We start from the raw sequence: 15,837 nt of genomic DNA on the forward strand, positions 1-15,837 counted from the left end.
AGCACCAGGATCTGTTTGGGGTCTGGGGGCTGGTTTATAACACCCCCCCAAAGCACAGTGTGTGGTGGATGCTCACAGCTCTGGCTGGGGATCCTTTGTATCCCTGTCCTGCCAGGGAGGGACCAGCCCTGTCCCCCAACAACTTCTTTACAGACTTTTCAGTGATTCGATTGCAAGATAAGGCAGAGATTTCAAATACATCTGAGATATTTTTTACACCCGTCTTGTTACAGACTACCTGAAGTGCATGATTTCTACACGCATTGGCTACCTGGACACAGGCCCTGGGGAAGCAGGCTGGCTCTGTCCAAAGGTTGGTAACATTCATACAGTGGATAAGCAAAGATTATCAATAAACAGTTGTGCTGAAAACAGAATGGGCTTTGCCTGCTGCTCTGACGAGTCCAGGGTCAAGCAAACACTGAGGGGTTGGGTTCTGCTTGTCTGGCTGCTGGTGGGGAGAAATGGCCTGGAAAGAGCAGGAGCTGCAGGATGGGAGGGGGTATGGGCCTGTTTGTCAGTGATACAGTGAGTGAGGGTAGTGCTCTAAAATACCCAACCCTTGGAAACTCTGTCCTGACCAGTTACAGCCTCCCAGACCTGGACTTGGCCAGGTTGGATGAAGCCAACCTGATCTAGTGGGAGAATCCTTGCCCATGGCAGAAAGTTGCAAATGGATATTTGAGGTCCTTTCTAAACCAAACCGTTCTGGGATTCTGTGATGTCAGTGGAGCCCAGGCTGCCAAGGAGCACTGGGATCTCCCACGGCCCATTGGTGTGGGCACAGCTGTGGGTTCCAGCCCTGCTGCGTGGCCTAGGGCAGCAGAGACTGTCCTCAGCCATCCTCAGGAGCAGCAGCAGGCCCAAAGCTCCCCAGGCCCCACAGAAGCCAGCAGCCTTGCTAGAGCATCCACAAACCATTTCAGGAATTGCTTCCAGCTGCCTGCACTGATGCATCAAAGGCAGCAGCTTCCCAGAAGCAGCCCCATGGCAGAGGGTGCTGCTCAAATCCCACCCAACTGCCTGAAAACCAATGCCTCACCCCCTTAAGCACAAAGCCAGCTTGGCAGGGCAAGAATTGCTCCCCAGAGCCCCCCTGGCAGTGCTCAGACTGGCCCGGCTGCTCCTCCTCCCCTGATGCTCAAAATGCCCCATCTTCTCCAGCACAGCCATCACTCCATGGGCTGAGAGCTCTCTGTGTGCTGTTCCCTCCTGACCAGTACAGGGCAGGCATGGGCTGGGTGGCCAGGCATGGGCTGGGTGGCCAGGAAGGGCTGGGTGGCCAGGCATGGACTGGGTGGCCAGGCATGGACTGGGTGGCCAGGCATGGGCTGGGTGGGCAGATGCAGCCCGAGCAGCTGAAGGAGCAGAGCCAGCCCAGCTGTTCCTGGCCGGCAGACGGCTCAGCAGATTGCAGCAGAAGCTCCCTGACGGCAGCAGGCAGGAGCATCCATCCAGCTTGTGCTTTGCTGCTGTGCCAAATCTCCCTCCTGTCCCTCTCAGGCTTTTCCTTCCACTTCTCTGTTTCTTGCTAGAACACACAACCACTTCCCAAGCGCCCAGGCAGGATCCAGGCGGATTTCCCTGGGGAGCAGAGCAGGCTGGAGCTGTTCCTGGTGCTCCAAGGCTTCTTCTCCTGGGAATTGCAGAGGGAACCCAGATCTGCTGAGGGCACAGAAGGGACAGGCAGAGCAGCATCTCCCAGAGGGAGCACTTGGCTCAGCTGAGCAGGGATCCCAGAGCACACAACCCTCATCCCTCCCCACGAAGCCTCTCTGATGTTCTTCCTCACGCTGCTCCCTGTGCTCCCTCCAGAACCAGAGCAGTTTGTCCATCACCCAGTGGAAGTGTGATGGGAAGTCACCAGGGAAGCAGCACGCAGCTGGAGTCCTCTGAAATTCCCAGCAATATCAGTAGAGCAGCCCTGGCATGGCAAGAATGACCTTGGGAGCTCTCTGTGCTGGAGTGGGACCAGAAGCTGTGGCAGTGGTGACCTTCCCATGCCCAGCTCTGACACTGGCATGAGCCTGCTCAGCACCTGACCACGTTCATGTCTCAGCTCACCATCTCTTGGTGACATCAGTCACACATCAATCCATCAGGAAGCTTCCAAGCAGCTGCTCTGCAGGAATGATTGAACCAACAGGCTCTGCCTGTTCAACCCCAGCACTGCAGGAACCACCCTTGGAATGGAGCTCAACAAGGAACAGCTCCCACAACCCAGCCCATCACACCAGGAACCACAAATGTGACAACAACGTGACTCTGGCTGCTGACACACAGTGCTGGGATGAGGCTTGAGACTCCTTTATTTCCACAGTCACACTGAGGGGTGTGTCTGCACCAGCAGCAGGTTCCAAGCCCAGCCAAACACAGGTATCCATCCCTCAGTCTAAGCAGCCACCACCACGGGTGCCCTGGCCACCACTGACTGGGGACACTGTCAGAGCAGAAAGGGAATAGCTGCTGAGGGGATACAAAACTTCTTTGGTCCCATCAGCTCAGAGGCAACTTTGGGGTCTGCAGAGTGTGGGCAAACAGCAGTAAGAGCAGTGAAGTGAAGTGCTGCAGCAGGAGGGACAGAGCACAGGGCTGAGGGACACTCACACCACCATCACCAGCCCCTGTGAGGCTGCACACCCAGGTGGGCACAAAGAAGGCAGGACTGGCCTGGACCATCACTGACCAGGGAGTTGTGGTGGGACAGGGAAATCCCTCCAGAGTCACCTATGGGGTAAAAACCTCCTGGGAGCACCCAAAGGGGGATTGTGAGCTCTGTAGCTCTTGTCCTGCTCCTGTGTGAGAACAGGCAGGCACTGCTAACCGAGGTAAGGCACTAGGTCATGGCAGGATCATTCCCATGGATTAAGGGATATAAATAAAGCCAAAGTCCGACCAGGGCAAGTGAAGGCACAGACAGTGGCTGACTGACACATCTGAAAGCCAGCACTGCCTGGGGGCTGTGTAACTCACAGCAAGGTGAGGCTTTGCCTCAGATCAAGGCACGTGGGGCGTCTGCAGAGCACCAAGAGAGTCCCTGTAAAGTCCATGTAAACCAAGTGCCCCAAGACACTGCATTCTGTCTCAGTCTTTGGTAAATGCTGTCAATGACACCTGCACTGGCCCAAAATGTGCTGCAGGACAGGGCAGGGACTGTCCCTTCCTCAGGGCCAGGCAGGCTGGAGACCCATCAGAGGCAGGGTAGGGCCTCCTGCCTCTGTTAGCATAAACAGCTGAGATTTTCCTTACTGGAGATGAATGTTCCACAGGGCTGAGCCATTGAGCACAGCAGCTCACAGCAGGTTCACCCCATGCTTCAGCAGCTTCTGCTTGGCCTTGCTGGGCAGGCTGAAGGCGCTGTCATGAGGGTTGGGGACACCTGAGTTGCGGAGTGGAGCTCCCAGCTGCTGGAAGTAGGTCTCCTGGACTGGATTCCTGCAGGCATACACGGCTGTGGAGGCATTCCTGGAGGGGCAGGGAAAGGCAGGGGTCAGATTGACAGCTTTGGGCAAGATTCACAGCTGGGCACTGGGCTCCTAAGTTTTGAGAGGGACTTTCAGGTGTCTCAGCATAGGAACATGGAGCTGAACAGGCACCAAACTCCAGAAGGCAACAGGGAACCAACCTTCCTTCTAAAGAGTCCTGGCATCCTTAAAAGGCAAAGTGGGATATCACAAAGTAATTTAGTTGGGGAAAGACTGCCAAGACCATCGAGTCCAACCTGTGACTGAGTCCAACTCACTGCTCTGGACTGGGTGACAAGGTGGGGATTGGTCACAGGTTAGAGATAATGGTCTGGGAGGGCTTTTCCAAACGTAATGATTCTAGGATTCCCTGTGTGGCCACACTCCAAAGATTCCCCTTGCTGCCAGCCCAGCCCAGGATACTGTGAACCTGGAACACTCCTCATGCCCAACATTCCTCCTCTCCCACTGCTGCTGGCCACAACCAAATCCCAGCAAGCACCTTGCAGCAGGAACCACGTGTTCAGTAACAGCTGTGATGAAGCTCAGACAAGAATCAGATTCAGTCACCACCAAAGCCGTGATTAAAAACGTTAATTAAGACAAAGAATCCCCCCTCCCAGAGTATTCCCTGCAGGAGGGCTGGCAGGGAGCAAAGCCAAGGACCCTGGATTCCTCCTTGAAGGAGGAAAGCAGAAACTGCAATGTTTGCTGACACCCTCCTGTGACAACTCTCCATAAAAGAAAGCAGTTTTAGTCATCTTGTTACTCAGGCTGATTCACACATGGAGTTGCTTTTTTCGGGGTAACAGAGAACACGCCAGCTTAGCCAGTCAGTTTAGGATTGGATTTAAGGAGGCAGCAAAGCTCATGCTAAACAAGGAGTTCTCCAGCACTGAAGTGTGTGATTCACATTTCCTTGGAAAGCGGTGCCAGAGCAGTGAGACTGTGTAATTCCCAGGAGCATCTTTATTTCATCATAGTTTGGACAAACAAGCAGGACCAGGCAGGTGGAATCTGTGCACTCCCAGCTCAGCTGAGGAAAGGGGTGTCCACTTCAGCCACGACCATGGGTGGCAGGAAAAGCTCTGGATTTTGGGAAGGCTCTGGCTGTGATAAGACCATCCTGCCTGGCACATCACAATTGAGTTTGCCATGCACATCACAGTGTGTTTCCAACCCAACAAGCCGTACAAGAAAACAATATCTAGGTTGCCAATTCTGGGCGCCTTTGGCTCCCTGCCGAGACACAAATTTATTAGGAACAGCTAAATTTAAAACTGTGTCTTAGAACCTTATGGTGCCAGGAACTGCCAATTGTGTGAGTGTTGCATCTTAATCCAAGCAATGGCACCACTCAGCTGTGCCCTCTGTCCACCCTTCTGGTGCCACTGCAGCCTCTCAACATCCAGGCAGAGAGGGAAGGAACCCACAAATCAAAGCAAACTTAGGGAATAAAGCCACATCCTTGGTCCTTGGGTGTGATCACAACCTGTGTCAAAACCCAGGCAGGCTTGGAAAGGGGTTCTGCCCTTCTGTGACCACCCCTGTGCCTGGGACAGGAGGGTTGTGAGCTCCCCTTACCTGATGATCATTTCCGAGGCCGTGGGGAGCTGGCTGAAGTCGGAGTGGATGAGTGTGGCTGCTCTCAGGAAGTGCCGGTCCAGGGGCCCGGGGGTGTGGGGCAAGTTGGCTGCACAACAGGAGAAAAGGGGTGTTAAAAACCCACTCTGCAGTGTGACAAAACTGAGCAGGAAAAGGCTCTGGAGCTCACTCTGACCCTGGACAGCTGCAGACCAGGCTGGGGACTCCCTCAATCCCCCAAAGGTGCCCTAACAGTGCCTTTGATCTGGGCTCTGTAGTGGGAACTCTGCTGAGAAATGCTCCTGTAAAGGTGTCTGAGGCCTGAGAAAAGGTTCCCATAAACCCCATTCTCCTCACTGTTCCTTCCTGCAGACCCAGAAGACGAAGGCTTACCCGTGAGGACGTTCTGGACACAGTCATAGTGTGTGAAGCTGTAGTTTGTCCTGGCTGAGGCCGAGGAGTCCTTGGGCAGAGTCTCCCTCAGGTGAACCTCGAGGCCATTTAGGGAGGCCAGGCTGCTGTGGTACTGCAGGCAGAGAGAAAAACAAAGCTCAGAGCTTCACCTGTGCCTCACCTGGGCTTCAAGGGAGTTCAGGTGACAGAAGGACAGGACCTTCCTCACTCTGCTGTCCAGGCTCCCACCTAGAATAGCTGGGGAACTTTGGCACAGAGGGAAGCAGACAAGTCACAGAGCTCCCAAGGCAGAGATGGGGCTCTGAGCAACCTCGTCCAGTGGGAGCTGTCCCTGCCCATGGCAGGGGCTGGAACAGGATGGGCTTTAATCCCAACCCAAACCAGTCCGGGATTCTACAACTCAGAAAAGGGCCCTCCAACCTGAAAATCAGCCATTAAGCCACCTGATGCTACTAATTGCAGGAAAATGCAAGGCCTCATTAATTTACCATCAACCATTACTCTCCTGGGCTCATTTCACATGATTTATAGCCCCAGCAAGGGACATTCCTTTGCTTACACTGGGCAGTACAAACACACACAACAAAGCACTGAATGAATGCCAAGCTGCTGTTCTGGATGGATTTTCAGTAGCCCAGAAGCCCTGATCATGCTGAGGCTCCCTGGGCACAGGCAGGGCACAGGCAGGGGTCCTCCACCACTCCTGGGAAGATTAACTCCATAATCCTCATCCTGCCAATGTGCTTTGCCCTACTGGGGAGAGGATCAAGCCTTTGTTCAGCAGGATGGCAGTGCCTGGCCTACCCTTGACCCCTGTCACAGCACAGATTTTCCTTTCTGTGCAGTGAACTGGAGGGATAAGACCTAAAGAGCAGCAGGAGGCGAGGCCAAGAGCCTCCCACTCCACAGGGAAAGTCTGGGATGGAACCCGCCCTCCCAGAGGTTCACAGTTGCACAAGTAGCATATTTTACCCTTCTTTGGTGTCATTTGGGGGCCTCAAAGCATTCAAAAAACCATTAATTATAACTAAGCTTTGACATCCCTAAGAGCTGAGGGTCATTTTTAACCTATAGATAAACAGAGAGACAGACGAGCTGAGGTTGTGCCTCAAATCCACCAGCAGCAGAGCCCAGCTGCACCTCCTTGGGCCACTGCTCTTCCCCCTGGGACAACGGGACATGCAGGGCACCTCTCCTAAGGGATAACACACCTGCACCCATGGGAGGGTGCAGCAGACGAGCCCAGTCACTGCTGAAATCCAAGCTGTGTGACTGTGCAGTTTTGGTGAGATCCAAAACAAGGGTACGTGACATGGAAGCAGGATGTTTGGGAAAAGAGGAACCTGAATGGAAGGAGAGCTTGTCAGCCCCAGGGAAAGACATCAAGGAAAATGAGCTGTGCAATCCCTCTGCAATAAGGATTCTGCTCTCCAGCGTGACAATTCCCACCTGCCTGTGTCCCCCCTGCTGTTCCAGACGAGCAGAAAGGGGACAAAGTGCCGTGTCTGGTGCAAAGGGCTCCAGCTGCATCTCTGGGCTCAGATGATTTGGCAGCAATCCCAACCCAGGCACATCAGCCCTGCTGTGCAGAGCAGACATTCCCCAGCTCCTGGGGTCCCAGGTGTCCCACAGCTCCGAGGGGAAGGAGCAGCCTTGAGGCTCTGCATTAGTCTGAGCTTCCCTCCACCTTCCAGTCTGGCTGGGTAAGGAAATTAGGTTGTTCCTATGGCAACTGGCATATCAAACAGGGCTCTGCAGCTTTGACTCAGCTCCTGGTAGGGAGGCAGAGGCCAGGCAGCAGCTCTGCAGCTGATGCTTCCCAGGAAAGATGGGGAGCTTGCACATCCTGCCCCTGCAGCCCCGTCAGCTCTGCTCACAGGGGAGCCTGGGCACCCAAACCCCACCACAGGGAAATTTGGGATTGCTCTGGTGTAACCCAGGTGCAGTGGCCACATGGCATCCCTGTTCCCATCCCCAGGGAGCAGCCTGGAGGCTCCCACAGCCAAGGAAACCTCTCCGGGTGTGTCTGCGGTGCTCCCCGAGGGAGAGGCGGTGACGCGCAGGGTGGGGGTTTAACAGAACCATCCTCTCTTCCCAAAAAGCACCGAGCTGACGGGGATCCCCAGCGAATCCCAGCTCCAGCACAGCCCCTGGCAGCCCGCGGGTGTCTGTCACACCCACACGCTCTGCTCCGGTGCCGGCACTGCCAGACAACAGCAGCACCGGGAGCTGCCTGTGAGACGCGGCTGTCCCCGCTCCGCTCGCTCCGACAGCTCCCACGCAGCCGAGCCCGGAGCCTGGAGCCTGGCACAGCTCAGAGCAGGTGATGGAGGGATGGGGAGCACCATTCAACACTCCCTCCTCAGCTGTGACCCCCGTGTCCCCCACCAGTGCAGCTGCACAGTGGGGCAGAGCTCTCCCACTCACCACATCCTCCACGGCGCGCTGGTCCCGGCGCAGTCGCTCCTCAGCCAGCAGTGACAGCACCAGCCCCTGGATGCAGTGAACATAGAGGCTCAGCTGGGCTGGCTCGCTGCCTCTGCCACCCAGCCTGTCCTCCTTGCTGCTGGGACATGGCCTGTCCCCTGCGGGGTCACTGGGCAGAGCCTCCTGAACGCCTGGGAGCAGCAGCTGCCTCCTGCTCCGGAGCTGTGCGTGTCCAGCAGAGCCTGGGCAATCCAAGCCCCACACGTGGTCACCAGCTGTGCTGCCACTTCCTCCAGGCACACGGTGCTGGCTTACAGTCCAGGGCTTGTCCTGCTCACTGGATTTTCTTCTGCTCAGCTCCTGGGCAGGAGAGGGAACAGCTGGACTGTGGCTGACTGAAAGGGAATTTTGGGAAGCATAGTGACCAACATCAGAGTCTGCAGAGGATTTCCTCTTGTCTTTGCTCTCCTGCTCCCAGGAGTAAGGGTTGGGAAAGGAAAAGCCTTCCAGGTATGGACCTGTAGTCCAAGCACATTCAGTCTGGAGTGAGGAAGGGCTTGGGAGCTGCTCTGTGTCACTCTCTGAGGCGAAGGATGTTTTCCTGCTGAGCTCTGAGCTTTCACTGCCTGCTCCACTCAGTTTTGCAGCTGAAGAATTCCTTGTGCTGGCCTCCATTCCAGTGAAGTCCATCAGAGGGCTCGCAGGGCTGCCCAACTGCACAGCATCTCCCGGGGCAGGTGTGTCTGAAACATCCTCATGGGACTCCTGCACAGAAATTCCATCCAGGGCTTGGTTTTCATGAGCTCCTGTTGATTCTGGAACTGCCTGGGAGCAGAGAGCACTCTCCTCTCCTCTGGGGCCTGCTGGGGCCATGGGTGACCTAGTGGGAGATGACAAGAGGATTAAACACTGAGCAGGACCTGTGTGGAGTTATCCCATAGTGATAACCCCACTGGCCCCTGGATGGATCAATGGCTCATCCATCCCCTGCTACAAAGAGACCTGGGAAAAGCGTGGGCCAAAGTCTAATACAGGTGAAAAACCTGTGAATCTTACACTGCAGGCTTCTGGGAATGCCCCTCCCTTGTGCATAGAGCAGTGCTGTGAGCTGAGGGACAACAGATCACAGCTGGTCTGGGGAAGCAGCTCTGCTCCAGGCTGCTCACAGCAGGGATATGGACAGGGGAATTCTGCCCAGCCTGAGGGGCCTCAGGCAGCTCCAAAGGCAGTGCCAGAGCCTGAGCTAGTTCCAGGGAAAACAGTGACAATGGCAACAGGGACACAGTGCCTCGTGTGAGCTCCTGCCCCTGGCTCAGGCTGGGGTCCTACCTGGCCATCCACTCCACTGGGAAGTCCCGGAGCACGGAGATTTCCTCCCCTGTGAGGAACACCGGGATGATTCGGACACCCGGCGGCAGCAGAGACCCTGCAAGAGCAGGGGAGGGGGGAGGATTCAACAAACATTTCCCAGCTTAAAAACAGAAACCAAACCTCATCAGCCCAAAGAAGCTGCAGGCCTGCCATGATCCTGCATCCCAACTGAGCTGGGCAGTGTTTTCCCACCCTCCCAGCATTTTCCCATCCTGCTCATACCCTTCACGCCTGACACAGTGAAATTTCCCCTCAGTGTTTCCGCCCTGGCAGATCATCCCCACACTGATGCTAAGAGGGAATGGTTGGAGGTTTGGACTGCAAGCACCAGCCATCTGTTGTGAGGGCCTGGCAGTGGCCAAGTGGCCACATGGAGAACTGGAATTAAGGCAGGCATGGTTGGGAATCTGCAGAACTGGAATAAAACCCAAAAGAGCAAACCCAGCAGAAGGAGCTGGTACTGATCACACAGCACAGGCTGGCTGGTGGCAGTAACACTCTGGGATATTCTGGAGATATTCCAGCACCCAGCACAGCTTGGATGTGGATCCCAGAGAACCAGCTCGTGCTCCCATGCAGGGAAGGCAGCCCATAGGATGCAGCTGGATGCTCACCAGGTTCCTGCTGCTCCTCAGCTCTGGGCTCGCTCTGCAACAAAAGCCAAGAATCAGCTCTGGGGATGGATCAGGGACACCAGGACACCTCTGTCACCCTCCCAGTCCCCCAAGGCTCCAGCAGACCTCACACCACCCCCCCAGCAAATGCTGGGACTGTTTGGTGCTGGGAAGGGTTTTGATCATTAAGGAATTCTCAAAGCCAAGGGGATCTTCCCAAGAAGCAAAATACATCTAAAAGTCAGGACAGAGCCCAGATGTATCATCACCACCTGCTCAGGGAACAGAAACTCCATTCAAGCAGAACAGCAAAGGCTGCCTTCATATCTGCATACTGATGGCTTTTTTATAAAGATCTCGATCACATAAATAATAACATTTGACAAGTTTTAAAGCAAATGAAAATGCTGTTCATTCCTTTCAGACACTCATCTGGTGGATTTCCCAGTAAATACCAAAACTTGTGTAAAAAGCCAGTCAAAACATCACATAAATGAGAACTCATGAATTCAGTAAGCTCAAGACTGAAAAAAAAAGCTAATTCCTAGCACAGAAATCTTGGAATCTTTTTCAGTCATAATTAATAAAAGCTTTAAGCATCAGCACCAATATTTGTCTTTCCCCATGGTGACACATGCCAAATCTGTGTGACAAGAGCTCCCACACCACATCCTTTACAGGAATCTGCTTGCAGGGAATGTGTTCAGTACCATACCTGGCCTTGGGACTCGCTGCCCTGCAGGAGGACTTTGGCAGTGAGTGGAGGTGGCAGCTGGGTGCTCACAATCCTGAAAGGACAAAGCAAAGTCAGAGAAGCACAGAACGGTTTGGCTTGAGAGGGAACTTAGAGATCACCAGTTCAGAGAACTCTGATATGACATTTGGTGACAAAATATCTCTACCAGACAGACCAGAGACACAAGGTGACACACCCTGGTGCAGGACAAGGCTCCCAAGTCCCTCCTCAAGTCAAATGTCCAGGTCTCTGCACTCTCAGGTGCTGCAGTGACTCACTCCAGTGTCCTGCCTGCAGCTATGAGGTCACTCCCTGGCAGATGCTCTCCCTGTGGCACTTTTCCAGTGCTCGTAAAAGGTGTCACTGGAACAGTTCATGCCAAAGAAAAATGGCACTTGAGTGCTGCTGCCAAGGGATTCTCGGAATTCCCCACCTCCTGTCTTTCAAAGCCACCTTGGGGGCTTTCCTTGAAGTCATTCAATCATCTTTGATTGAAAGAAGCTGGAATTTATCACGAGGAATCCTGGCTCATCCCCCTGTGCACTTCCTGTCAGTACAGACAGTGCTCCTGGCCAGCAGGTCAGACAGACCCAGGGACAGAGGGACACACCTGCACTGAATGCACACCTGCAAGGCAACACTGCTGGGAAAGCACAACATCCACTCATCTCCCTTTTCCTTGGTCCCTTCCCCCTAAAAAGCCTCAGAAATTCAGTCCTCACATCCTGCTGAGTATCAAAACCAGCAGATTTCTACTAAAACCCAAGTCTTGAACTCCTTCATGGTGATGAGCACTGATAACCTTGGAGAGACTGTTCAGAAGGGCCTGGAGTGACAGGACAGTGGGGCAGTGGATTCAAACTGTCACAGGGCAGGGCTAGATGAGATATTAGGAAGAAATTCTTCCCTGTGAGGGTGGAGAGGCCCTGGCACAGGTTGCTCAGAGAAGCTGTGGCTGCCCCTGGATCTCTGGAAGTGTCCAAGGCCAGGTTGGATGAGGTTTGGAGAGAGCTGGGATAGTGGAAGGTGTCCCTGCCCATGGCAAGAGGTGGAACAGGATGGGATTTAAGATCTCTTCCAATCTAAGCCATTCCATGATCCCATGATTCCACAAACCACTCAGTCCTAGTGACACACAGACAGACAGGAACTGCCTGGCCTGAAGCTCGATGTTCCTGCCAATAACCAAGAGCAACCCTTGAGCCCTCACTCTGCTCCCTGGATGCGCTCCAGGATCCAAGCCCTGGAAAGGGGTGGATTTAACCCTCCAGGGAATATCTGGTTACTTACAAGCCTTTGTAGAGGATGCAGCCTGCCAGGACGTGGGGAGAGCGCTGGCACGTCTGCAGGATGAGAGCTGCCTTCAGCAAAAGCAGGGGATCCACCTGGGCAGGGAGAACCAGGGCAGTGAGGCCACAGAATCCTGGAAAACCTTGAAACAGCAAATAAGCAAACACAGTGGCACTGGGGCAGCTCTAGAGCCAGGCACTGCAGAGTACAGGCTCCTACCTTGGTTTTATCCAGATGCCAGAGAGAATTGAAAATCCTGTGGAGATCACTGGTGTTTTTTTGGATGTGTTCAATGTACCTGTCCCACTCCCTGCTCAGCTCTTCCTGGGAAAATGCCTGTGGGTGACAGAAACCCCCACACTGTCACTGCAAAGTGTCCCTGCACTCAGGATGAGACATGCAATCCATGTGGGACTGCCAGGATAAGGTCAGGGAAAGGTGGGAGACAAAACTGAGGAGAAACTGTTCAGGGTGAACATCTGGGAAAGGTTCAGCAGAGCCCCACAGGAGCTCGGAGCAATGGTGGGGATGATCTGCTCACTTTTCCAAGTCCCACTTCCTGGACGCGTGACCCTTGGCAGGAGCAAGGCAACACAAGGGAACACTGCAGAGCTGAGACACCATGGGAAGTGTTTCAATCTCCCCAAAAGTCACCGTGTCCCCAGTTCCTCATCACCAGGTCTCTTATTACTGTGTCTCCATGCCCTCAGTCCCTAATTACCATGCCCCAGTCTCTTGTTACCATGTTCCTGTGTCCCCAAGTCCTTCATTACCATGTCCCAGTCCCCCGTTATCGTGTCCCAGTCTCTTGTTACCCTGTCCCCATGTCCTCAGTCCTTCATTACCATGTCCCAGTCTCTTGTTACCCTGTCCCCATGTCCTCAGTCCTTCATTACCATGTCCCAGTCTCTTGTTACCCTGTCCCCATGTCCCCAGCTCTTCATTACCATGTCCCAGTCCCTCGTTACCATGTCCCAGTCTCTTGCTACTGTGTCCCCATGTCCTCAGTCCTTCATTACCATGTCCCAGGCTCTTGTTACTGTGTCCCCATGTCCCCAGTCCCTCGTTACCGTGTATGCCCCACGCACAGGGCCCTGGTAGAAGGTGAAGAGGCCGATGAGCTGCTCCAGGAGCCGCCGGCAGCTCACGTCAGGCAGCTCCACAGCACAGCCCAGAACCTGCAGCAGACACAGCAAAGGATGGAGAATGCTGTCTGACAGAACTCGGGCACGACAAGTGAGAACAACTCTCATCGCTGTCACACAAGGACAGGCAACTCTGTGCAGGCAAACACTCCTTGGAATCACAGTCACAGCAAAAGGAAATGCAAACATACCCACACAAAAGTCCTGGCACAGACAGGATAAATAAATATCAGAAATGCAGCCACTTCAGACACGCTCCCTTCCCACATTAGATGACCTAACTTGGTGCTTTAATTACTAAGAATATTTTCCTGAAACTAAGTACTTCAAAATATTCAAATTAACTCATTATTTATATTATGATGATGCTCAATTTAGTTTTTGAGTTGCTGAAACAGAAGCAGCAGTGCCAATTAAATGGAGCTGACTGGCCTCAGCCCAGTTCTCGGGGGATGGTTTGGAGCACTTTTGTCACAACTGCCACACGCTGCTCTTTATAAACTAAATGCCTGTGGACACTGACAAAGCTCTGGGGATGCTGAGGGCTAGAAGGAAAGAACAATCAGATTATCGAACAGTGACTGTGTCCTTATAAACTGCAGCACATGGAATCCTGTTATGCCCTATCCCTGGAAGTGCCCAAGGCCAGGTTGGACTGAGCTTGGAGCAGCCTGGGATAGTGGAAGGTGTCCCTGCCCTTGGCAGGGGGTGGAACTGAATGACCTTTAAGGACCCTTCCAAACCAAACCAGTCTGAGATTTTGGGATTCTTTTTCCAGCCAAGAACATCTTAAGAAATCCCTTTGGGTGTGGGCTGCACTCAGGAAGAGCTGGGGAGGGTCCTTGCAGTTCACAAGTTTCATTGCAAGATAACTTAAATTCTGTTTTCTGTGGCCCAGCATTCGCTTCAGCTTCCTGCAGAAAAATTGCAAGTACCTCATTTCTGTGCCCACACCCAAAGGAAAAATAAACCCTCTTTGTCTGAACTCACCCACAGAAAGTCTCCATCCACCATCACAGCAAACTTGAGCTTCCTGAGGCGGATAAGGCAGGGAGGGGCTCCAGAAATCTCGGTGAGGCAGCGAACAACTCCGGCCATCTGCCCACACAGCAGCTCCTGCTGCTCTGGGATGGTCTGCCAGGGAGCAAAGGCTTTAACTTCCCATTAAAAGAACTCAAAAAAAAAAAAAAAAGAAATCACTGCTGTTTTCGGGTATAAATAAAAAGTAATTATAATTTCAATTCAGTTTACAGAAAGGATTGTCAGGCATTGGCTCAGGGCAGTGGTGGAGGTACCATCCTTGGAAGTGTTCAGAAAATGTGTGGGTGTGGCACTTGGGGACAGGTTTAGTGGTGAAGAGGGTGCTGGGTTCATGGCTGGACTTGATTTCAAATGTCTATTCTAACCTTAATAACTCTGGGATTCTATAAATCAAACACAGCAGAACAGGCACATTTCTGGGAGAAAAAAAAATGGATTGCTTTTTCCAAGCAGCACAAGGGCCTGGGGCTTATGGAGAGGCACTTTCATCCCTTGTGTGTGTGTATTTACATCACCAGGACAGACCTGGGCTGTGCAGAGTGTAACCCCATTGCTGTGCCCCGAGCCTGGTGGAGCCCAGCCATGCTCCACCTGGAGCTAATTGATAATTGGGATTTCTTAAAAAAATTCTTAGAACTTCTGTGACTACTAAGTAAGGATTAATCTAATCACCTGGAAGCCCAAGTTCTCCCAATCCAAAACTATCAGCACTTTACAGGTACTGAAATAAAGCAGACATTACCTGGGAAGGGTAAAAATAACAGATCCCGGCACTCGTAGGATCCCCTTCCTCCTTCACTTTTGAGCCATCATAAAGGAAAAAGTAATTCCACCTAAAAACATTGGCAGAAATGATAGTGCATTTGAAAACTGTTATCCTTGTCCCTCTCCTTTCTATTTCTCTGGAAGAGCAACAAAAGTTTATTGCAAATGGAGAGACATGATTCTCTGCACAATCACACCGAGTTTACACCCAAAAGCAGCACCAAAAGGGTCTCTCATGACTAAATTTGACCAGCCTTTGAGTTTAAAATAGGTTCTATAACTCCACCTCTTAGACATGTGGAAGAAGTGGATTTGTGAGATACTGTACCTGTTGGAACCCTGATGATAATTATAATAATCTCGTGTGATGGGGGTACAATAATTATTATAATTATAGATAATTATTATCCATATCCATCCCAAAGAGTTCCTGGGTGCTGCCTGCAGCAGGAGGAGCAGGAGCCAGCGGGGTCTCTCTGAAGATGTTGTCATTGTGCTTATAATTTCTTGAATGCGCGTATTCAGTAACACTTTTTATCCTGTCCTGTGAGCCAGTACCCGGTCACAAGGTCGGAACGAGCTCAATGCGGGACTTTTCCCGTAGGAACAGCCCAGGTCTGGAGCCAAGGCTGGCTCAAAGGTGGCACCGAGGAACCCGCCGGGATGGGAGCGGGAGGCTGGACCCGTGACCCGCGGACAGAATCCGACCTGCTGAGCCCTGGGGGCTGCCAGACCTCACGCACGACCGGGGACAGCGATCAGCAAAGGGCCGAAGGTGCTTCCCGGGACAGCGGCACGCGTGGGTGGGAGGCGGGGAGCGGGGAACGGGTCTGGGGTCGGGCTCACCATGGCGCGGGGCCGGGCGCGGCGGGGCGGGCCATGGCTGCGGGATGCTCCGGCCGGTTCCGGGATGCTCTGGCCGGTTCCGGGATGCTGCGGCCGGTTCCGGGATGCTCCGCGATCCCGCCGCTCGCTCCCGCCGCCGG

At 53.4% G+C, this 15,837-nt stretch overlaps 1 protein-coding gene across 1 annotated transcript; it reads right to left on the reverse strand.

Annotated features, from left to right (window-relative positions):
* Positions 1-2,286: 2,286 nt before the first annotated feature.
* On the reverse strand, positions 2,287-15,809 carry HPS4 (HPS4 biogenesis of lysosomal organelles complex 3 subunit 2). The gene is made up of 13 exons (XM_014874862.2): positions 15,698-15,809; positions 14,829-14,919; positions 14,036-14,179; positions 12,971-13,078; positions 12,120-12,236; positions 11,901-11,995; positions 10,590-10,662; positions 9,875-9,908; positions 9,219-9,315; positions 7,890-8,769; positions 5,442-5,574; positions 5,049-5,157; positions 2,287-3,465 (listed from the first exon to the last, which is right to left on the reverse strand). Exons 1-13 carry the CDS (start codon positions 15,730-15,732, stop codon positions 3,294-3,296), a joined length of 2,088 nt encoding a protein of 695 aa, XP_014730348.2. The 5' UTR covers positions 15,733-15,809; the 3' UTR covers positions 2,287-3,293.
* Between the last annotated feature and the right edge of the window lie 28 nt (positions 15,810-15,837).

The sequence above is a fragment of the Sturnus vulgaris genome, chromosome 19 (genome assembly GCF_052056855.1).
Source record: "Sturnus vulgaris isolate bStuVul1 chromosome 19, bStuVul1.hap1, whole genome shotgun sequence".
NCBI lineage: Eukaryota > Metazoa > Chordata > Aves > Passeriformes > Sturnidae > Sturnus > Sturnus vulgaris.